Here is a 24,635-nt window from a genome sequence, read left to right as displayed (position 1 = left end):
AAATCATCACTTACACCAGATAAACACAAAAATAATCTTAAGGAATTAGCTGATACCACTAATGCCACCATAGAAAAAGGGCCATCTCTACAGGTACTTTATCTTCTCTGACACATTACATATAATATTTTATATACAAGGGCATATGGATAATTCTGTACTGACCTTAAATGAGTTGAGGTAAATCAAGACATCATCAAATTGCTTAAGCAGGAAGAAACAGGAAGCCATGCACTGTCTCCCTGGTATTGTATCTGAAAAGGAGGGAGAAACACACCAGTACATTTGTGAAATGAAAAGTTTTCTTTAGCTGAAATTTGAGTTATATTATAATTCAGAGATAGGAATATATTCCAAGACATCTTTTTTTTTTTTTTTTGAGTTGGAGTCTCACTCTGTCGCCCAGACTGGAGTGCAGTGGCCGCTCCTGGCCACCGCAGCCTTGACCTGCTGGGCTCCGGCAATCCTTCCACCTCAGCCTTCCCAGTAGCCAGAATTCCAGGCATGCGCTACCATGCGCGGCTGATTTTTTCATTTATTGTAGAGATGAGGTCTTGCCAAATTGCCCAGGTGGGTCTCAAACCCGTGGGCTCAGCAATCCACTCACCTCAGCCTCCCAAAGCGCGGGATTACAAGCTGAGCCACCGAGCCCGGCTGACATCTTTCTTGATTATGAAATTATTGGTTCTGTTCAGGGACAAAACTCTAGCAGAATAGAGGTCACAGTATTTGAGTGTGATCGATAATTTCTCTGGGGATTAACATCCAGACTCCAAAATGAACTCATGCCCTGCAGGCACTTGGCTACAGTAGTTCTCAGATCCTTTTCCAGGGCTCTGATTCTCTCTCAACCAGCTCTAACATCTGCACACTCAATTAATGAGGCTTGGGCTCCATAAGTACTTGTCTCAGACAACCTAGCACTTCCAATCTCAAATGGAAAAAGAATATGCCATGGAACAATATGATCCTGATCCAATTTTTGTCTGATATTACATTTCTATTAGAGGTAGTAGAGGATCAGTATGAACACGCCCCTTTCCAGTGGTCTTCCTAAGACTCCTTCATTTACTTAGTCTCTCATTCCACTTTAGCTGAGATGTTGAGGACAGCGAATTCCAATATTCTTTCTGTTTCTGACCGCCCAGTTTGTAAGGCGAGGCCTAATAGATATATCCCTGGACAGAGCATCAAACTTCACAGTCAATATACGCCCAACTCAAATTAAAAATCATGCTTCTAAGCACAGGCTTCAGGCATACCACATTCACTAGCTGATCCTCCCACCAACTGAAAGAACTGTTGGGCAATCTTCATATGATCCCTCTGAAAAAGAAAACAGAGCTGATTTAGAAGAATAAAGTAAAAATATTTTATTTGTATTATACTTTATGGTTCTAACATATTCATCATGATTTAACGTGTACTCTTGCTTTAAATACTGCACCAAAGAATACTAATTCTCATTAGCATAAACAACTAGACCTGAAGGGTCAGATAAAACAGAAGAAAAAAATCCAATCCCTAAATTCTATCTTAAAAGTTTCTTCATTGGGCTGTTTTAGCCTTATATCTGATTTTTTTAAAAAAAGTTCCTTCAGTAAATAGACTCATTCGTTTACTCATTAATTCATTCAACAAATATTTAGCTCTTTTATCAAATATCAGGACTCTGAAGTAGGAGCTATGGCTATAACAAGGAGTATTTATTAAACTCATTTATTTATTTAATTAGTATTTACCGTCTCTCTACTATACAAGGCACTGTGGTGTGAACCAGAGATAAAAAGATTTATTGATATTCCATTTTGTTTCAAAAACAACTAAGAATACCATATTAAGATGGACAAGAGCTTAGTTTTAGACAGTGCTTTCGTGTTCATAAAAAGCTTTTCAAGAGGAACAATTTTCGCCATTTTACAGATGTCAAAAATTATAGCTCAAAGATATGCAAGGTTAAAAAAATTACTGCAAATAAAAATGAAGCAATACAATGATTTTTTCATTTATTAAATAAAAGCACTGTTTAAAATTGAACCCAACTGGGTGTGGTGGCTCACGCCTATAATCCCAGCACTTTGGAAGACTGAGTTGGGAGAATTGCTTGAGGCCAGGAGTTCAAGATCAGCCTTGGCAACATAGTGAGACTTTGTATTTACAAAAAAATTAGCTGGGCATGGTGGTGTACACCTATAGTCTCAGCTACTAAGGAGGATGAGGCAGGATTGCTTGAGCCCAGAAGTTCAAGACTGCAGTGAGTCATGATGGTGCCACTTCACTCCAGCCTGGGTGAAAAAAAAATTGGGTTCTTTTAGACAAGCAGCAATTTTTAGGGTTAAAGTTTTTTTTTTTTTTTTTGTCTTTAAATAATATAAATTATTTTCACAATGAAGTATGGATTGGGGGACACAGAAAAATAAAAGAATCTGCTGAAGAGCATATTGCTGGCTGTGCTTTGATAGTCCCTTTGTTCTTTTCCACACACCTATAATTTTGCAAACTATAGATCATCAGATTTCATACTCACTGAACCCATTTCCTGGCCAACGGCTGCATTGACCACTCCTTTGAGAATATATTCCTAGAAACATGGAATAACACAAATTAATTTAAGAGGAATGTGGAATTATGAGATCACTTTCAAGTTAATTCCTTGCATCAACTGAAGACTTTACATAAATTATCAAAGGTTATCCAGAGTAATTTTATTTACATAAAGTTTATGTAATAATATTTATCTTATTTTAGATAATTCTCTATACTATATTTATCACTATTATCTTATTATAATTATCTAAACATTATTTTATAAATGTTTATGAAATAATTTCTATCACCTCAGCCACTGCATTCTGTGACCATATCACATATATTATTTTTCCTTTCCAATGTTATAATAACCTTTCTTTGCTAGTGATACTTTTCCTAAAAAAAAAAAGGGTCCTCTGATTTCCACTTGAAAGATATTCTCTCTTTTGGAATCCTGGAACCTCTCTTGTATCCATTTTTCCAGACTTGGTTCAATTCTTTAATAGAGACCCTCCTTAGCAGCTTTATCCATTTTTAAATTTAAGAACAGCATGAAACATGCTGAAGCTTTTAATACACTTGAGAAATATAATTGTTTAGACTCCATGGGTTCTAGAAATATTTTCCATTCAATCTTTCATTCGATAAGTGGAATGTCTACCGTGTACTTAGTGTACTACTATTGGAGATACAATACAGATGCAGTCCCGATAATAAAGAGTCAACAATATAATGAGAAAGCAAGTTACAGATAATTCTGTTAGTGAGGTAAGTGCGTGTACTTGGTTATTAGTCTTACCAGAATCCTAGATTTTAGTATTCCAGACCTTAACCCTTCTGAGAAATGACAACATAAAAGGGAGCTTGAAAACATCAAAAACCCCAGAACATTCATTCTTATGTCAAAAGTCTCACATAACATTCCTACATTAATATATATGGTTTCTCCTGAGATTCTGCAAGCAGGAATCTTCTTTATATGCCTTTCAGCTATAGTTCTGAAGTTCCACTTTCAACAGAACTTGGTTAGCAAAAATTTAAAACATTCTCAATTACCTGAGGAGTAGTAGGTTCCAGATCCCTAATTAAGTTATAAGCTTCTTGTACATCATCTGAAAAATAAGAAATAAGTAGTTATATTAGTCTGTATTTTAGCAAACCCTTCTGAAGCAGCCTCCCCAAAAATAAGATCTTCAGTACTCAAATATTCATGGGAAGTATGATCTGTTTTATCTGTCCTCTAACTTCCCATCAAGCTCAATGTTGAAGTTATCCTAAAGATAAACAAATATCCTTAGAAAAGTAATATTAAGTCATGAAGCATAAAAAATGTTCAAACTAAGAATATGGATAGGATGTTATATGCCAATGGTACTGTATTTAGATAAGAAAAATAACCATTTTTAAAAAAAAGATATACATTAAGGATATAGAAGTAAAATGACATGAAGTCTAAGATTTGCTTTAAAATATTTCAGGAACAAAAAAGGGATTTTGAATTTCCAAAGACTAGCAATATTTTTGAAAGTTCTTGAATCTGGGATAAGTATCTGGGTGCCTGTTATACTATTTACTTTGGTTTAAGTTTGGAAATTCTCATAACAAAATTAATTTATAAAATATACATGTTGTTTGTTTAATTCTTGTCCAAAGCATATTTCTTTTTGCTTACATATCAAATAGGACTGCCTGCAAATTCATGTTCTTATTTTAACAAACACTTTTTCCTTAATGAGGAATATGTCTGGTTGGTTTCTACCATGCACCTACAAAGGCCCACACTATTAGTCCAAGGTCCATGGCACCACCAATGCGTGGCAGCTACTACCCTGTACTCATCACTGTTAGGAAAGATTGCTTTAGGCATGTGTCTAACAATTTTAACCTTACTTAGGGGCAATAATTATAAAGTTCTCTTTTAGTCATAGCATTTCTCATAAGAAGCCTGAAGTAAAAAAAGAAAAAGAAAAGAAAGGCAGATCAGAGCAAATAAAAAGCAGTTAATATTTTTTAAAAGATACAAAAAAATGTACATGCAGATTATATACAGGGGAAACTAGAAAAAAAAGAACTATAAGGGAGGGGAGGGAAAACAATGAAAACCCCCCTAAAAAATGGGTAGTGAGCAAAAGACAGAACAATAAGAGGAAAAAAGAAAAATAAAATGAGGGAGAAGAGGGTGGGAAGCTGCAAAAAGAGAAAAGAAAAATTGTTAAAGACACAAATAAACATCAAAAAATTTGTTCTATCCTATGAACTTGCTGCAGATATATTTTTGGAAGTATTATGGATTTGAGAAGTTAAGCAAGTAGTTCAATCAGAGATAAAATATTCTAAAATATCTCTTTAGAAGTAAAACTGGCCATTGCCTTGCTAAGCTATGGTGTGGTCATGTGCTCTTTAAGTTATGGTCATACATGTTTTCTTAAGTTTTGGCGCCCTCCCCTACCTTGGGGAGGTGAATCTCCTCTCTCTCTCTCTCTCTCTCTCTCTAATTTACTTTCTAAATAAACCATATTTTTAAATCTAATTTCTGTGCAATTCTTTGCATTTTTCATGTGGCATTGGATCGCACACCAGACACCCCTCACCCCCAGCGGGCCTGACCTAACATTCTGGAGGTCCCGCTGGAAGTGTACCCTAACATTTTTTGGAGGTCCCACTGAGACCTGCTGCTCTCTCACTCATTCTGCTCTTCCAAGAGATCTGCCACTCTAAAAAAAAAAAAAAGAAGAAAAACTAAAACCAATTTTTCTTACCTTGACGAAGGTAGTAAATCACCAAGTTTAGTCTAGCTTCAGGAATGACATCAACCAGGGGAGGTAAAACCTGCAAAGCCCCTTCACCTCCTCGGAAAACAACCTAGAGATAGAGAAGTTGAGTCATTATGGCAATAACTACATACACACACACGTAAGTATAACTGATGAAAATGTTTAAGGAGCTGTCACATACAACTGGGCTCATGTTATCCAACTAAAATAGCTCAGGGAATCTGATGCTATTTCGAGAGCTTTTGCCATTGGCTGAATGCATTATTGCCTGACTGTTCTCTCTACTTATTACATTCTCTCTTCTTTTCCCTTCCCTCTGCTTTAGATCCATCTTAACGGCAGTGTCATATTTAAACATTTCATTTTCCATCAAATCTAAAACCCTATCTCCACTGTCACTCTCTATATTCTTGCCCATCTTTATTTTTATTCATAGCACTTATTACTTCATTTTATTATGTGTTTCTTCTTTTTTTCTTCTGAGTTGGAGTCTGACTCCATCAACCAGGCTGGAGTGCAGTGGCACGCTCATGGCTACCCTACCATCGACCTGCTGGGCTCCAGCGATCCTACTGCCTCAGCCTTCCAAGTAGCCGGAACTACAGGCACATGCTACCATGACCAGATAATTTTTTGATTTATTGCAGAGACCAGGTCTCATCAAGTTGCCTGGGCTGGTCTCGAACCTGTGGGCTCAGGCAATTCACTCACCTTGGCCTCCCAAAGTTCTGAGATTAAAGGCTGAGTCACCGAGTCTGGTAGTATTTCTTCATTTAACTGTTTATGTTACATCCTCCAGAATATAAGATCCATATGACAAAGAACTTTGCACTTACTGTGTATTCCCAACAACTGTGACTAGCATGGTTAGCACTCAGTTATTTTTTGAAAGGATGAATATATGGTTGAAGCTCTCTCCTTATACATGACCTTAACTTCATTGAAAGAAAGCCATTGTCTAAATTATAATACATATAAGAAATAAAGGTATAACCCTTATTGCATACATTTCCTTTCTTCTTCATATGAACTGCAGAAAACTCTTCATGTACCCAACAATCAATGAAAGTTTTTCCTAGACATTGTAAATAAAAAACTCCATGAACACATTTATATAGCCCTTTCTGAACCCATTCCTTCATTTCTAAATGTGTTAGTAAGGTCTACTTTCAGGGTTATTAAGAGGATTAAACGAATTAAAGTGGGCTAAATGTGTGGCACACGTAGGAGGTAATTTTATTGAATTAATTAAGCTTTCATTAACACCTACTATACGCCTGCTACTGAAATAAGCACCGGGGTTACAGCAGGAACAATCAATATAGAGACTATTCAAGTGGGGAAAGACCTTCAAATAAATATACAGAAATCAAGGTCATCAGGCATGAACTACCTCATCTCTTCTTCCCCTCAAAATATCTATTTGGTCATCTTTCTTGGTCATCTTCCTCTTTGAGATGTCCCATTCTTTTGCCAAGATTAATTCATTCACTTGTCTTCTTGACTCCATAACTTAACTCCATCTGAACCTCATTTCTCCATTAATCATTGTATCTTCAATCTTCCCAAAGCCCTGGTCCTACTTCTCAACTTTTAACATACCCAGGGATTTTTGTTCCCTTGAAAAAGATCTTCTACTTGGTTCCATATTTCCTTTGGAGTGCCCGATTTCCCCTTTCTTTCAAAGCCACACTTCAAAAGTATGCGGTTTAGTGTTTCTACTTTCTCATCCTCTCACTCCTTAATCTCCCCCAAAATTCTTTTCTGCAGTCAGCACACTAGTAAACTTAGTCTCACTAGTCACAAATTAACCACTTTAGCCAAATTCACTAGACTTTTCTGTGTTTGCTGTTTTGATATTGATGTCTACAAGAGGACAATAACAGTGCCATTTTATTACATGCATACTCTCTGAAGCACATTACACATCAACTCATTTAATCCTCACAAAAAGACAAGCACTTTAATTTTCCCTGTTCTACATAATGAGAACACTGAGACTCAGCAATGTTAAATGACTTGCCCAAAGTGACTTACTCAAAGTGACTTACATGGTGTAACTTGATTTTGACCTCAAATCTGACTTTAAAAGTTGATGTTTTTAATGATTTATTACTCCCAATATTTTTCAGGTTTTTAAAAAATTATAAAAGTAGTATGTGTTCATTGGAAAAAACTTAAATACAGTATCATAAAATGAAAATTTCCATATTCTTACTTCTCTCTCTAATCTCTCTCCAAAAACAATCACTAATCCCTATTTACTGTTTGATATGCTCCTTCCAGTCATATATTCATATAGTGGTCTTTTACCTTGATGGTATATTATATTTACCTGGGAGGCTTTTAAGAAAAATACTGATAGCTGGGTTCCAGTACAGTCACTAAACAAGACCCTCAGGGGGTGGAGCTCATGCATCACTAATTTTAAAAGTCTCCCAGATGATTAAAACGCACAGTTAAAAATGACTTACGTTATCTAGGTGCTTCTTCTTGTCTGCCCTTTCTTGTCTCATTTGCTGATTCTCCTTCCTCCAGCCCCATAAATACAGATGCTCTTTTGAAACCATATGTTTGTTTTTAATCCTTTTTCCATATTTGATTGTCAGGACTGAAGCAATCGAAAATCTTCTGTATTTAATTTTCAAGACTCTTACAATAACTTCTAAACCTAGTCTCAAGTCTCTCTCCCCTAGTTAAATTCTAGACTACTATCTCTAACCCATAATTCTCCACAAAAATTAATCTGGCTTCAATTTATAAACCAGATTTGAAGGGTTAGACACAGGAGCCCATAATAAAAACTATCCAAATAGAAACAATCTGGGCTTAATTGTTGCTTTTTTGTTTGCTTGTTTGTTTGTTTGTTTGTTTTAGCAATGGCCAATACAATCTAGCCCTAAACCTAACAACCCCTATCCAACTTTAGGGTCCGATGTTCCCTAGTGCAAATGTACTGTTCCAGTAAGACCAATCCACTCATGATCTTTTACATATGTCACCCTCATTCTAGCTTTACATCCTTGACTAGAAATCTTAGCCTACCTTCAAAGACCAAAGCCATCCTTCTAACCCACAGGGATATGTTCCTTTACTTTTGCCAAAAAACCAAACACTTGGATCTACAATGCCTTGCTCTTCTTTCCTAATGTTATATCTATTCCTGCCCTCCCAGTAAGGATTTCCTTGAGGACTGAGAGTAATATTTTAAGCCCATCTCCTCCACAGAAAGGAGATGTTCTCATGGAGTGGAGCATTATTTTCTGGGGTGTCTCCTTTTATTCATCTTTCTAATTGCTCTGATGTACCAAAGTAGAGTAGGACTGAAGTCAGTCAAGATGGGAAACCATTATTCACCAGATTGTGCCGGATGAGTTCTTTAGCAAATTCAAAGGATGAAGAAGCGTTGTCCATCAAGCTTTTGAGTTCTGCCTGAAATGTAAAAAGGAAAGGCTTATGAAAATGACAACTATATCGTTCTTATACCACATATTTGCACACGTTAATAATTTAACATGCTATTTCGTTTGATTTCATGACTGTTAAGTCAATGAAATTACTACTCACATTTTACAGATGAGAATAATGAGGCTTATGAACATTAAGTAACTTGAACCTAATACTAAACAGCAAGTGCAACTGATACAGTCAATTCTGAATATTCCCAGAGTCCATATGTTCTTTCAGTGCCAAAGGTGATAAGGGTGGTAAGCCTTTATTTTTATTAATTTTTTTAATTTTAGATTTAAGGGGGACATTCACAGGTTTATTATTTGGATATATTCTGTGATGGTGAGGTTTGGGCTTTTATTGAACTCATCACCCAAATAGTGAGCATGGTAGCCAATATGTAGTTTTTCAACCTTTATTCCCTCCCTTTTCTCCCTCCCCCTTTAGAATACCCCAGTGTTTGTTGCTCCCATCTTTGTGTACATGTGTATCCAGTGTTTAGCTCCCACTTTTAAGTGAGAACATGCAATATTTGGTTTGGCTTTCTGTTTCTGTGTTAAGTTGTTTAGAGTAATGACTTCCAGTTACATCCACAATGCTGTAAAGGACGTGATTTCATTATTTTTTATGGCTGCATAGTATTTCATGTTGTACATGGACAACATTTTCTTTATGCAATCCACTGTTGAGGGGCACCTAAGTTGGTTCCATATTTTTGCCATTGTGAGTGGTGCTGTGATAAACATATGAGTGCAGGTGTCTTTTTGGTAGAACTATCTATGCTCCTTTGGGTATATATACCCAGTAGTGGAATTGCTAGGTTGAATGGTAAATTTTTATCCAATCCACTTTTGAGGGACAACACGGTTGGGTCCATGGTTTTGCTATGGTGAATAGTGCCGCAATAAACATGCGTGTGAAGGTATCTTTTTTGTAGAATGATTTGAGTTCCTCCAGGTATATTCCCAGAAGGGGGATTGCTGGGTCATATGGAAGGTCAATTTCTAGATCTTTTAAAAATTGCCACACTGTTTTCCATAGAGATTATACTAGTTTACACTCCCACCAACAGTGTAGAAGCATTCCCTTTTCTCTGAATCCTCTCCAGCATCTGTTGATTTTTTATTTATTAAAGATGGCTGTTCTTACTGGAGTTAGGTGATATCTCAGTGTGGTTTTGATTTGCATTTCTCTGATGATTAGTGAGGCTGAGTATTTTTACTCATGTCTTTTACTCACTTTTTAATAGGGTTCTTTGGCTTTTTCCTTTCAGTTCATTTGAGTTTTTTGTAGATCTAGATGTTAGGCCTTTGTCAGATATACCATTAGCAAATATTTTTTTCCCATTCTGTGAACTGTCTCACCACTTCCTTGATGGTTGCTTTGCAAAAGCTTTTCAGTTTGATGAGGCCCCAGTTACCTGTCTTATCTCATATGGCATATGCTGAGCATTTCCCATGTGTTTGTTGTCTGCTTGTATGTCTTCTTTAGAGAAGTGCCTTTCCATGTTTTTGGCCCACTTTTTTTGTCTTTCTTTTTTTTTTGAGCGGGAGTCTAACTCTGTTGCCCAGTCTGGAGCGCAGTGGAATGCTCACAGCTACCAGCAGTCTCAACCTGCTGGGCTCAGGAGATCCTTCCACCTCAGTCTTCCAAGTAGCTGCAACTACAGGCGCATGCCACCATGCCCGGCTAATTTTTTGATTTTTTGTTTAGATGAGGTCTTGCCAAGTTGCCCAGGCTGGTCTAGAACCCTGGGGTTCAGGCAATCCTCTCGCCTCTGCCTCCCAAAGTGCTGGGGTAACGGGTATGAGCCACTGTGCCTGGCTCTTTGCCCACTTTTTAATGGTGTTATTTGATTTTTTTTTCTGTTGATTCATTTAAGTTCCTTATAGTTTCTGGATATCAGTCCTTTGTTGAATGCATGGTTTGCAAATGTTTTTTCCTACTCTGTAGACTGTCTACTTACCATGTTGATTGTTTTTGTTGCTGTGAAGAAGCTCTTTAATTGGTTCCACTTGTCAAATTTTGTTTTGTCACATTTGTTTTTGAGAATTTGGACATAAAATCATCGCCTATGTCAATGTCTAGAAAAGTGTTTCCTAGGCTGTCTTCTATAATTTTTATCATTTGAAGTCTTACATTTAAGTCTTTAATCCATCATACATTAATTTTTATATACAGTGAGAGAAAGGCATCCAGTTTCATTCTTCTGGATAAGGTTAGCCAGTTTTCCCACCATCATACAATGGACCAATGAATCAAAAATCTGACTCTTGAAAAGAAGAAACAAGATTGATAGACTACTGGCCAAATTAACAACAACAACAGCAACAATAACAACAAAACACATACAGAGAAAAATCTAAATAAATATAATCAGAAATAAAAAAGGCACCATTTACAACTGATTCCAAAAAAATACAACAAATTCTCAGAGATATTATAAGCATCTAAATGTATGTAAGCTAGAAAATCTAGAGGAAATTGAAAAATTTCTGGAAATACACAGTCTCCCAAGATTGAAACAGGAAGAAACTGAAACCCTAAACAGACTAATAATGGGTCACAAAATTTAATCAGTAATGAAAGACCTACCAACCAAAAAAGTTATGGGCCAGATGAAGTCATAGTCAAATTCTACCAGACGTACAAGTAAGAGCTGGTACCAATCCTACTGAAACTATTCCAAACAATTGAGGAGGTGGGACTCTTCCCTAATTCATTCTACAAAGCCAGTATCATCCTGATACCAAAATCTGGCAAAGACACAACAAAGAAAAAAACTACAGGTCAATATCCCTGATGAAAATAGATGATGAAAAATCTTCAACAAAATATTAGCAAACCACATCCAGCAGCATGTCAAAAATCATTCACCATGATCAGGGGGACTTTACTCCTGGGATACAAGGTTGGTTCAACATAAACATACACATCCATAAACACGATTCACCACATAAACAAAATTAAAAACAAGAATCCTATGATCATCTCAATAGATGTAGAAAAAGCATTTTATAAAATCCAATATCCCTTCAAAGTAAAAACCCTCAGCCTTTTAGGCATCAAAAGACCATATCTAAAAAAGAGCTATCTGTGAAAAACCCATAGCCAACCTCATACTGAATGGGCAATGTTGGAAAAACTCCCCCTAAGAACAGAACCAAGACAAGGATGTCTACTCTCATTCCTATTTGACATTGTACTGGATCCTAGCCAGAGGAATCAGGCAAGGAAAATAAATAAAAGGTCTCCAAATAGGAAAAGAATAAGTCAAATTATCTATCTTCACAGACTATATAATTCTTTATGTAGAAAACCCTAGATATTCTACCAAAAGACTCCCAGCACTGACAGCAACTTCAGTAAAGTCTCAGGATGCAAAATCAGTGTTCAAAACTCAACAGCATTTCTATACACCAACAACATTTAAACTGAGAACAAAATCAAGAACATACCCCATTTCTGATAGCCACAAAAAAGAATAAAATACAGTACGTCCCCTACATACGAACGAGTTCCATTCTGAGAGTGTGTTTGTAGGTCCAATTTGTTCACAAGTTCAACAAAGTTAGCCAATGTAATCAACCAACACAGTCAGCTATATAGCACTGTACTGTAATAGACATAATATTTTCCACACAAACAATACATTAAAACAAACAAAAACCAGAATACTTTACATCTTTCAAGACAGTACCTCGGAAAAGCACAGTATACACTTCAGTACAAGAGCTGGCCTACAGGCGCTGACAACGAGTGAGCAGGCAAGAAGAGCTCCTGGCTGGCGGAGGGACAGGAGGGGGAGACGCAGGATAGACAGCAATAGGAGACGGAGGGCCAGCTGCAATTGCCCTCACGCCTGACGGGGATGGCACGGGCTCCGGATCCTTGCTGGATTCCATTCCATCTGCTCTTTTGAAAAAACAATTCAGTGATATCTGGGTAGTAGCTCTTTTTTTCTCTTCACAGATGGCATGGTCGCACTAAATTGTATACCGAACAGCTGCCACAACCTTCGTGGACAATTCTATGTTCAAGTTCTGTGCCTCAAAAACTAACAGTGCCTCCTCAAATAAAGAAAATTGCCTCTTCAGTTCTTCAGTTACTTCCTCTTCCTCTTGTCTCTCTTTGTCCTTTCTCTGGGTCTCCAGTTCCATCAGGTCTTCATTAGTAAGCACAGCAAGGAGTGCAGTGAAATCGTCCTCTTGCAGACCTAGCTCCAGCTTCTCGCTGAGGGTCACTAAGTTGCTGAAGACCTCTTCGGACTCCTCATCTATCTTCTCAAATCCATGAAAATTATGAACAAATTGCAGGCAAAGGTTTGTCCATGTGACAATGTATACCAGACACATGAAGTAACTTATGTGATTGGACATGCAGCACGTGCTCACACTGTTGAAAGTTCTCAACTTGAAGATTCATACGTTGGGGAATACTAACCAAGGAGGTGAAAGTTGTCTACAACAAGAACTACAAAACATTGCTAAAATAAATAAATAGATAAAAGACGCAAATAAATGGAAAAACATTCCATGCTCATGAATTGGAAACATTAATATTATTAAAATGTCCATACTGCCCAAAGGAATCTATAGATTCAATGCAATCCCTATCAAACTACCAGCATCATTTTTTCATAGATCTAGAAAAAACAATCCTTAAATTCATATGGAAGCAAAAAAGGGCCCAAAAAGCCAAAGCAATCCTAAGCAAAAATAACAAAGCCAGAGGTATCAAGTCACCAGGCTTTAAACTTTACTACAAGGTTACAGTACCAAAACAGCATGGTACTGGTATAAAAATAGACACATAGACCAATGGAATAAAGAACTCAGAAATAGCCGGGCTCCGTGGCTCAGCCTGTAATCCCACACCTTTGGGAGGCTGAGGTGAGTGGATTGCCTGAGCCCGCAGATTTGAGACCCGCCTGGGCAGCGAGACCTCATCTCTACAACAAATCAAAAAAATCAGCCAGGCATGGTAGCGCATGCCTATAATTCCGGCTATTTGGAAGGTTGAGGCGGAAGGATCGCTGGAGCCTAGCAGGTCAAGGCTGCGGTGGCCGGAAGCAGCCACTGCACTCCAGTCTGGGAGACAGAGTGAAACTCCAACTCAAAAAAAAAAAAGAACTCAGAAATAAAGTCACTGTCCTACAACCAACTGATCTTTGATAAAGCTAATAAAAATAAACACTGTGTGGCTGGGCACAGTGGCTCACGCTTATAATCCCAGCACTTGGGGATGCTGAGATGGTAAGATTGCTTGAGGCCAGGAGTTAGAGACCAGTTAAGAAACATAATGAGGTATCGTCTCTACTAAAAATAGAAAAATTAGCCAAGCATGGTGGCGTGCACCTGCAGTCCCAGCTGCTCGGGATTCTGAAGTGGAAGGATCACCTGAGTCCAGGCAGTTGAGGGTACAGTGATCATGCCACTGCCCTCCAGCCTGTGCGACAGAGTGAGACTCCCAACCCAATCCAACCCAACCCCAAGCTAACAAACAAAAAAACACTGTGGAAAGGACAACCTCTTTATTTTTTATTTTTGAGTCGGAGTCTCACTCTGTCACCCAGGCTGGGGTGCAGTGGCACACTCTCGGCCACCATAGTCTCGACCTGCTGGGCTCAGATGATCCTTCCACCTCAGTCTTTCAAGTAGTCAGAACTACAAGCATGTGCTACCACACCTAATTTTTTGATATATTGTAGAGACGAGGTCTCACCAAGTTGCCCAGGTTGGTCTCGAACCCCTGGGCTCAGGTAATTCTCTCGCCTCGGCCTCCCAAAGTGCTGGGATTACAGGCTTGAGCTACTGTGCCCGGCAGGACATCCTCTTTAATGCATGGCGATGGGAAAACTGACTAACCATATGCAGAAGAATGAAGTCAGACCCCTTCCTCTCATCATAAACAAGGAAGTAAGCCTGTAACAACTAAAGTTGATTCTTTAATATGAACATTCCACCTGTATCCTGAATTCTCATAGTTCCACCTTCCTTTTGAACTGCCCTTTATTTACATAATATAGTTCAAGTACCTTCTATCTTCTGTTTTATTATTTATTAGATTCATCCTATCTCTTGCCTCTTAACTCAGCTTAGAAGAAATGGTCAGCCATTCCAGTGTCTTCATTAGCACCCTAAACTCACTCACCTCTTCCTCAGCTTTCTGCTATTCCTACCTCGCTAAACCATAATTTTGAGAAATCTTCCTCACTTCCTTCTTCTATTTCTATTGGTAGGCATCTAAACATTTCTGGATAAAATAATTAAATTCTTGTTTCTTCTTACTAACCACCACAAGCTTATTCTGCCTGATCTCACAGCTGAAAGTATACAGCTGCTCAGTAATCCTAATATTAATCTCTTCTCTTGTCCATGGAAGCAATTCCAAAGTTATCGGTAATATTAGGTTAGATCAGCAGTTTTCAAGTTTTTTTTAAATCTCAAGATCTCTTTTATACTCTTAAAAATTACAAAGGATCCCAAAGGGCTTTTTGTTTATGTGGGTTATAGTCATCAATATTTATCATGTTAGAAATGTGTGGCTTAACAGAGGACAGATAGATTGGCATATCTGTATCTGCATTCAATCAATTTAGAAATTACTTTGTACTAGGTAACAAGGACAAAAAACAAAGCCCAGTCCAAGTGCCAAGTGGGAAGTCTAACAGGAGACCCTTCCCACAATCAGTTGGGACTCCAAAGAGCTACGCTGGCAAGAGAAGGATAAGATAGAACTAGAATACCCCTTGCGCAGAATTATAGCCCAGTTAGAATCTCATGAGCAGTTCAGGGAATCTCAAGACTTGAATCTGGTTTATGCTGGTCTCAATCTCAGAGTTCTCCCAGGTATCTGTCAGCACAAATGCATTTCAGTTAGGCAGAAAGTGCCTTCATTGTAGGCCTAAAATTATTTCTATAAGTAATTTTTCAAATATTGTGTTAGCATACAAAGATAGCTTGACATACAAAGAAACTGGACTCCATGAGGCAGAACCAGGAGAAAGAAAACAGAACTAAAATCACAAAAACTTCTGAAATTTAAGTTACCAAACTCAGATCACAAAATAACTCTGCTAACAATGTGTAAGCAAATAAAAGACAAGCATGAAAGCAGAAAACAGGAATCTTTAAAAAGTGAAGATTTTTTAAAAAGCAAGAACTTCAGAAATAAAAAATACTATTAATAAAATTATAACTGGATAGTCAGGTGTTCTATACATGAACCAAAGATGGCCACTGTTTATTGGTCCCTACATTGTTTTTTCTTTACAGCAGGTTTAGACTCATTAGTTTGGAAGCTTTCTAGCACCAAACTAAAATATTTACACATCCAATTGTTTAAAATCTAGACCACATGAGCAGATTTTTAGCCTTTAAGAGTCTGACTGACCTGTACATCCTACAAAACTGTGCCCAACATCTGCTAGCTATAAAGTAAACCATGAGGCTAGAAAGATCCTAAGCAGCTATTGTTCTTGGAGCTCTGACCCAGAGACTGCCCACCTATGCTGTTGAGAAATATCACCTATACATGGGAGTCCCCTATCTGATTCCCCTCACCCATGGGAGTTACCCTGCCCTCCTACCCTTTTGAATGGTAGCCTCTGTGCCATGGCCTCTGGACAGTTGCATACTATGAGGGACCTCCCCTTTGCCTAGATAACATTTGTGTGTACTATTTCCACCTTATGGTCGTATATTTTACCTTGATCTGCCCTGAAATCCCTCAAATTCCCTATACCAGGTTTGACAGCTGATTACACAAATCATAAAATAAGAAATAGTGACTGAGAAGATAGATAATGAACAAATTCTCCAGAGTATAGCATGGAGAGACAGAAAGAAAACAGGAGATAGTAGGACACAGATGATACAATGAAAAGGTCTAACATGTTTGATTGAAGTTCCCAGGTGAAATATGAGAGCTAATGGGAAGGAAAAGACAATGACTGAGAACTTTTCCTAACTAATGAGAATAACTAGTTCACCAATTCAAAAGTCCAAGGACAACTATTAAAAAGTTCACACCTAAACACTGCTCAAAGAAATAAAAAATGACACAAACAAATGAAAAAATATTTCATGTTCATGGATTGGAAGAATCAACTTTGTTAAGATGTCCATCCTGCTCAAGGCAATCTACAGATTTAACGCAATACCAATTAAATTACTAGCATCATTCTTCTCTGACCTGGAAATGAGAAATGTATATGGAAACATAAATGACCACGAATAGCCAAAACAATCCTCGCAAAAGAAATAAAGCAGGACACATCATACTTCCAGACTTTAAACATTATTAAAAGGCTACAATAATCAAAACAGCCTGGTATTGGTACAAGAACAGGCATATAGATCAATGAAACATGATAGAGATTCTGGAAGCAAAACTTCAATATCTCAATTAACTTATCCACTAAGAACCACTGGGAAGAGAAGAACTCATTCAGTAAATGGTGCTGGAAAAATTGACTGACCACATGCAGAAGATTAAAACATGACCCCTACCTATCACCATATACAAAAATCAACTTTAAATAGATCAAAGACCTAAACATAAAACTTCAAACTATAAGAACCTCAGAAAATGCAGGAGACACCCTTATGGAAATTGGAACTAGCAACCAATTCCTGATGGAAACCCCAAATGCCCATGCCAAAAGAGATAAGATAGACAAGTGGGACTCAAACTGAAAAGCTTCTGCAAAGCAAAAGAAACCATCAAGAGAGCAGAGAGACGGTCTACAGAATGGGAAAAAATATTTGCCAACTGTGTATCTGACAAAGGCCTAACAACTAGGATTTATAAGGAACTCAAACGTGCCAAAAGAAAAAAACAAATAGTCCTATTTAAAAAGTGGGCAAAAGATATGAACAGACACTTCTTTAAAAAAGACATATGATATCTGGGCGTGGTGCTGCATCCCTTTATTTCCAGCTACTTGAAAGACTGAGGCAGAAGGATCACTTGAGCCAGTAGGTGGAGGTTGCAGTGGCCATGAAAGTGCCACTGCACTCCAGCCTGGGTGACAGAGTGAGATTCCAACTCGAAGAAGAAGAAGAGGAAGAGGAAGAGGAAGAGGAGGAGGAGGAAGAGGAAGAGGAAGAGGAAGAAGAAGAAGAGGAGGAAGAGGAAGAGGAGGAAGAGGAAGAAGAGGAAGAGGAAGAGGAAGAAGAAGAGGAAGAAGAGGAAGAGGAGGAAGAGGAGGAAGAGGAAGAGGAAGAGGAAGAAGAAGAAGACATACAAGCTGTCAACAGATAAATAACCTCACTAGAAATCAAAGAAATGCAAATTAAAACCACACAGAGATACCACCTAACTCCAGTCAGGATGGCCATTATAAATAACTCAAAAAACAACAGATGCTGGAGAGGATGTGGTGAAAAGGGAACACTTCCACACCGTTGGTAGGAGTGTAAACTAATACAACCTCTGTGGAAAATAGTGTGGTGATTCCTAAAAGATCTAAAAATTGACCTTCCATACGACCCAGCATTCCCCCTTCTGGAATATACCTGGAGGAACTCAAATCACTCTATGAAAAAGATACCTGTACATGCATGTTTATCGCAGCATTATTCACAATAGCAAAGACATGGAAACAACCTGCTGCCCGTCGAAAGTAGGCTGGATAAAAAATATGGTACATATACATAATAGAATATTACACAGACATAAAGAAGTACAAAATTATGAACTTCACAGCAACTTGGATGGATTTAGAGTTTGTAATACTCAGTGATCTATCACAGAAACAAAGAACTGAGTACCACATGTTCTCACTCATAAGCAGACCCTGAACAACTATCATAATACTACAAGAAAGGGATTGGCAATAGTGGGAAACTGCTGGGAGAGGGGGAAATGAACACTTCATCAGTAAGCATACCTGATCTCAAACCAGGTGAAGTGAAGACCAAAGTGAGGTCCAGATTTTATGAGGTCCAGATTTTAAGTGAGGCTCAGATTTTACAATGACCATTTGTATACCTAATCCTGAATTATTCCCCAAATCTTCAAAATAAAAATTAAAAAATAAATTAATTTTAAAAGTTCACTCCTAGTAAAATCATAGTGAAACTGCAGAAAACAAAAGACAACAGGAAAAAATTTAAATAACATGTTTACTATTAGAAAAGATATATTACCTTCAAGTCAAGGTATATTGATAGCTGACTTTTCAACATTAAAATGGAACTAGAAGATAATGGAAAGATATCCTATGTGTAATGAAAATCTTTCTTTCATTCTTTCTTTTCTTTCTTTCTTTCCTTTTTGAGTAGGAGTCTCACTCTGTCACCCAAGCTGGAGTGCAGTGGCATGCTCGCAGCCACCACAGCCTCGACCTGCTCGGCTCAGGTGATCCTTCCACCTCAGCCTTTCAAGTAGCTGGAACCACAGATGTGCACCACCATGCTCAGCTAATTTTTTAAATTAACTGTAGAGACTCAGTCTCACCATATTGTCCATGTTGAGGCTGGTCTCGAACCCATGGGCTCAGGCAATTCTCTCAACTCCACCTCCCAAAGTGCTGGGATAACAGGTACAAGTACCGTGCTGGCTGAAAATCTCTTTCAAGAAAAAAGGGAAAATATAGACACTTTCAGACAAACAAAAACTGAGAGTTTGCCACTGGTCTTTCACTAACTATCCAATCAAAACCAATTCAAAAAATGACAAGGAGAGAAAAATAGAAGAGGTGAGACAAATAGAGAAAGAAAGAGAAAAAAAGAAGGTTCCTGTTGTGTCAGAAACCTTCAAGAAAAAGCAAAGGAATTTCACAGAACTGAAGATCAAGAGTTGGAGGAAGAAGTTTGCCCAAAAGATGCTGCAAGAGGCAAGAAGGAAAGTTATATATGAAAAAGCTAAGCACTGCCATAGTAATACAGGCTGATGTATAGATCTGAGATTGGAGTGATTAGAATGACAAGAAAAGCTGGCAACTTCTATGTACCTGTGGAACCCAAATCAGTATTTGTTACCAGAATCCAAGGTATCAATGGTGTGAGCCCAGTGGTGTGGTCTGAAAAGTGTTGAAGTTTCTTCACTTTCACCAAATCTTCAATGGCACCTTTGTTAAGCTCAACAAGGCTTCCGTTAACATGGTAAGACTCGTAAAACCATATATTACATAGGAATACCCAAATCTGAAGTCAGTAAATGAACTGATGTACAAGTGTAGATATAGTAAAATCAGTAAGAAGCAAATTGTCTTGATAGATAAGAGTTTGAGTGCTTGATCTCTTGTTAAATATGGCATCATCTGCATGGAAGATTTGATTCATGAGATCTACACTGTTAGAAACAAAACTTCCTGTGGCCCTTCAAATTCTCTTCTCCATGAAGTAGGATGATAAAAAATATCATTCGTTTTATAGAAGGTGGAGATGCTGGCAACAGAAAAGACTAGATTAACAGGCTTATCAGAAGGATTAATTATAAGAATCTACAATGACTATGTAACTGGTCAGTTATAAACAGTGAATGCTTTAACATTGAAAAAAAATAACAACTGTAGCTCTATATACCAGTCACAAACAGTTAAAAATGAAATCTAAGATAAGATACCACTTATAATACATGCAAAATATTAAGTTCCTAGAAAAAAAACATGAAAAAAAACCAATACAAAAAAACCTAATTGAAAGAATTACAGATTTAAATAAATGGAGAATAATTTGAGTTCCTCCAGGTGTATTCCCAATAGGGGAATTGCTGGGTCATATGGAAGGCTAATTTCTAGTTCTTTCAGAAATTGCAAAACATGGAACCAACCGTGTTGCCCATCGAAGCTGGACTGGATTAAAAAAATGTGGTACATATACACAATGGAATATCATGCAGCCATAAAGAAGGACAAATATATGGACTTCACAGCAACTTGATGGATTTGGAGTCGATCATACTCAGTGATCTATCATAGAAACAAAGACCAGAGTACCATATGTTCTCACTCATAAGCGGACCTTGAACAATTATAATACTATAAAAAAGCATTTGAGCCGGGCTTGGTGGCTCAGCCTGTAATCCCACGTCTTTGGGAGGCTGAGGTGAGTGGATTGCCTGAGCCTGAGGGTTCGAGACTCGCCTGGGCAGCGAGACCTCATCTCAACAGTAAAATCAAAAAATCAGCCGGGCGTGGTAGCGCATGCCTGTAATTCCGGCTACTTGGAAGGCTGAGGCGGAAGGATCGCTGGAACCCAGCAGGTCGAGGCTGCAGTGGCTGGGAGCGGCCACTGCACTCCAGTCTGGGCGACAGAGTGAGACTCCAACTCAAAAAAAAAAAAAAAAAAAAAAGAAAGCATTTGGCAGTAATGGGAAACTGTCAGGGGAGGAGGGGTGGGATTGGCAGTGGAAGAATACTGCTAGGGGAAGGAGGAGCATACTTCATCAACAAGGGCACCTGCATAATCAATGTTTGTATACCTAACCCTGAATTGTACCCCACATCTTTATAATAAAAAATAATAATAATAAAGAAAGTTTATTATACAGTTGTAGTAATTGAGACAGTTTGGTATTGAGAGCAAGGACAGACAAATAGACGAATAGGCCAGAATACAGAGTTCAGAAACAGATATACAGACATTGGAATTATTTTCAAAGGTGGCAAAATTGTGGGGAAAGTGATTTTTCAATAAATGATCTGAAACAATGAATTATTCTGAAATTTTACTTCTTCCTCACAGTCTACACAAAAATCAATACCAGGAAGAATATAGACTTAAATATAGAATAATATCAGGAAATAAACAACATACCCTAAATAACAAATGGGTCAAAGAAGAAATCAAGAAAAAATTAGAAAACATTTTGAGATAAACAAAAGTGAAGACACAGCATAACAAAACTTATAGGATTCAATGAAAGTAGTGCTTAGAGGGAATTTTACAGTTGCAAATGCCTATATTAAAAGAGAAAGTAAGAAAGATTGCAAATTAATAACCTAACCTTAAAAAGCAAAGTAAATTAAGCCTAAAGCAAGCAACAAAGATTAGAACAGAAATCAATTAAACAGAAAATAGAAGAACAATAGAGAAAATCAGTGAAAAGAAAAACTGGATTTTTGAAAAAAGTAACAAAATTTTTAATCAGATTGTCCAAGAAAAAGAGAGAGAGAGAGAGAGAGAGAGAGAGAGAGAGAGAGAGAGAGAGAGAAAGACTCAATTTACTAAAATCAGAAATGAAAGAGAGGACAATACTACCAACCTTACAATATAAAAAAGATTACTAAGGAATACTGTGAAGAATTATAAGCAATAAATTAGATAATTTAGGTGAAAGGGATAATTCCTATAAAGACAAACTATCAAAACTAACTCAAGAAAAAATATTATGAATAGACCTATAGCAAGAAATTGGATTAATAATTTAAAGAACTACCCTCAAATGAAAGCCAAGGCCCTGGAAGCGTCACTGCTTAATTCTGCCAAACAGTTAAAGAAAAGTTAATACAAATTATTCACAAACTCTTTAAAAAAATAGAAGAGGGAACACATCCCAACTAATACTTTGTGCCAGTATTACCATGATACCAAGTCAGAGGAAAAAAAAATACGAAAAAAAACGATAGACCAATATCTTTTTTGAACATGAACCAAAAAAATTCTAAAAAATAAAAATAAAAAATTCCTAGCAAACAGAATCAGTAGTATATTAAAAGGATTATACATCACAACTGCGTGAGATTTATTCCAGGAATACAAAGTCGGTTTAACATTAGAAAATCAATTAATGTACCCTGAATTGTAACCCACATCTTTAAAATAAAAAAAGAAAATCAATTAATCTAATACACCATATCAATAGGAAAAAAAAATACAAAAAAACTATATGATTATCTCAACAGACATACAAAAAAGCAGTTAACAACATTTAACACCCTTTCATGAGAAAAAGACTCAAAAAACTAGAACTAGAAGGGAACTTTCTTCACCTGAGCTAGAACATTTACCAAAAAAATCCCACAACTAACATCACACTTACTGTGAAAGCCTGGATGCTTTCCACCTGAGATCAGGAGTAAGACAAGGATATCTGCTATTAGCACTTCTATTCAACATTGTACTGAAGGTCCTAGCCAGGGCAATTAGGCATCCAGATTAGAAAGGTAGTAGCAGAACTATCCCTTTTCACAAACATGATCCTCCATACAGAAAGTCCCAAAAATATCCATAAAAAAACTAATAATGAGTTCGGCAAGGTTGCAGGATACAAGAGCAAAATAAAAAATCAATAATAGTTCTATTAACTTTCAATGAATAATTAAAAAATGAAATTAAAGAAACAAGTTCATTTACAATAGCATAAAAATACTTAGTAATAAATTTAACAAAAGAAATGTAAAACTTGCCCCATGAAAACTACCAAATATTGTTCAAAGAAATTTTAAAAACACTAAATAAGTGGAAAAACATTCATGTTCATGAATTAGAAGACTTACTATCATTAAGATAGCAATAATCCTCAAATTTATCTATAGGTTCAATGCAATCCCTATTACAGTTTGAATTGACAAGCTGATTCTAAAATTCATACTGAATTACAAAGGATGAGAATAACCAAAGCAGTCTTGGAAAAAAAAAAAAAAAAAACAAATTAGGAGAAATCACACTTCTTGATTTCAAAATGTGCTACATGTAATCAAGACAGTGTAGTGTAGTATTAGTGTAAGGACAGACATATAAACTAATGGAATAGAATGCAGAGTCCAGAAATAAATTCATGTGTCTATGGTAAACTGATTTTCAATACGGTGCCAAGACCATTCAATAGGGGAAGGAATAGTCTCTTCAAGAAAAGGTGCTGAAACAACTGAATATTCAATGCAAAAGAATGAAATTTGACTTTTTTAACCTCACACCATATACAAATATTAATTTTAAATGGATCAAAATTAATTAAAATTAAATACTCGAAGGAAAACATAGGGGTCAATCTTCATGACCTTGGACTTAGCAACGGATTCTTGGATCTTGTACCAAAAGCACAAGCAACAAAAGAAAAAAAAAAACAGATAAAATTAAAAACATTTGTGCTTCAAAAACCACTATTAAGAAAATAAGGCTGGGCGTGGTACCTCACACCTGAATCCCAGCACTTTGGGAGGCTGAGGCAGGAAAATTCTTGAGTCCAGGAATTCAAGACCATCCTGAGCAACATAGTTAGATCTCATCTCTATAAAAAATTTTAAGAATTAGTTGAGCATGGTGGTGCATGTCTGTAGTTCCAGCTCCTCAGGAGGCTGAGGCAGGAAGGTCGCTTGAGCCCAGGAATTTGAGGCCATGATGAGCCATGATAATGCCACCACACTCCAGCCATGATAATACTGAAAGACAGAAAGTAATCAGTGGTTGCTCAGGGCTGGGAGAATGGGGGAATAAGAATTGTAGCTAAAGGGTACAGCATTTCTTTTATAAGATGATGAAATGTTCTAAGATTGACTGTGGTGATGGTTTCATATAACCTGTGAAGATACTAAAAACGATTGAATTGTATACTTTAAAAGGGTGAATGAGGCCAGGCATGGTGGCTCATACTTGTAATCCCAGCACTTCTGAGGTAGGAGGATCACTGCAGCCCATTTCAAGATCAGCCTGGGCAATATAGCTAGATTTCATCTTTATAAGAAATTTTTAAAAATTAGCTGGGCATGCACCTGTAGTCCTAGCTACTTGGGAGGCTGAAGATGGAGGATCATTTGAATCCAGGAGTCGAGGCTGCAGTGAACCATGATTGAGTCACTGCATTCTAGCCTGGGTGACAGAGCGAAACCCTGTCTTAAAAAAAAATAAATTAAAAAGTGTGAATTGTATGGTGTATTTATTATATCTCAGTGATCCTTAAAAAAACTATAAACAGAAGATGTAGGTCATC

The 24,635-nt window shown here is 37.2% G+C and overlaps 1 protein-coding gene across 1 annotated transcript in view; it reads right to left on the bottom strand.

Annotated features, from left to right (window-relative positions):
- Nucleotides 1–24,635, bottom strand: part of TTC26 (tetratricopeptide repeat domain 26) — a 57,974-nt gene that overhangs the window by 12,172 nt on the left and 21,167 nt on the right. Inside the window, exons 8-13 of the mRNA XM_008059365.1 lie at nucleotides 8,661–8,735; nucleotides 5,289–5,391; nucleotides 3,586–3,641; nucleotides 2,528–2,581; nucleotides 1,263–1,326; nucleotides 162–254 (exon numbers count right to left, since the gene is read on the bottom strand). Of these exons, the coding sequence (XP_008057556.1) occupies nucleotides 162–254; nucleotides 1,263–1,326; nucleotides 2,528–2,581; nucleotides 3,586–3,641; nucleotides 5,289–5,391; nucleotides 8,661–8,735 (445 nt within the window). The remainder of the gene's footprint in view (nucleotides 1–161; nucleotides 255–1,262; nucleotides 1,327–2,527; nucleotides 2,582–3,585; nucleotides 3,642–5,288; nucleotides 5,392–8,660; nucleotides 8,736–24,635) is intronic.

This window comes from Carlito syrichta, unplaced genomic scaffold (genome assembly GCF_000164805.1).
Source record: "Carlito syrichta isolate Samal-C Ts95f unplaced genomic scaffold, Tarsius_syrichta-2.0.1 Scaffold304006, whole genome shotgun sequence".
In the NCBI taxonomy this organism is placed as follows: domain Eukaryota; kingdom Metazoa; phylum Chordata; class Mammalia; order Primates; family Tarsiidae; genus Carlito; species Carlito syrichta.
This window is presented reverse-complemented; position numbering and strand designations above follow the sequence as displayed.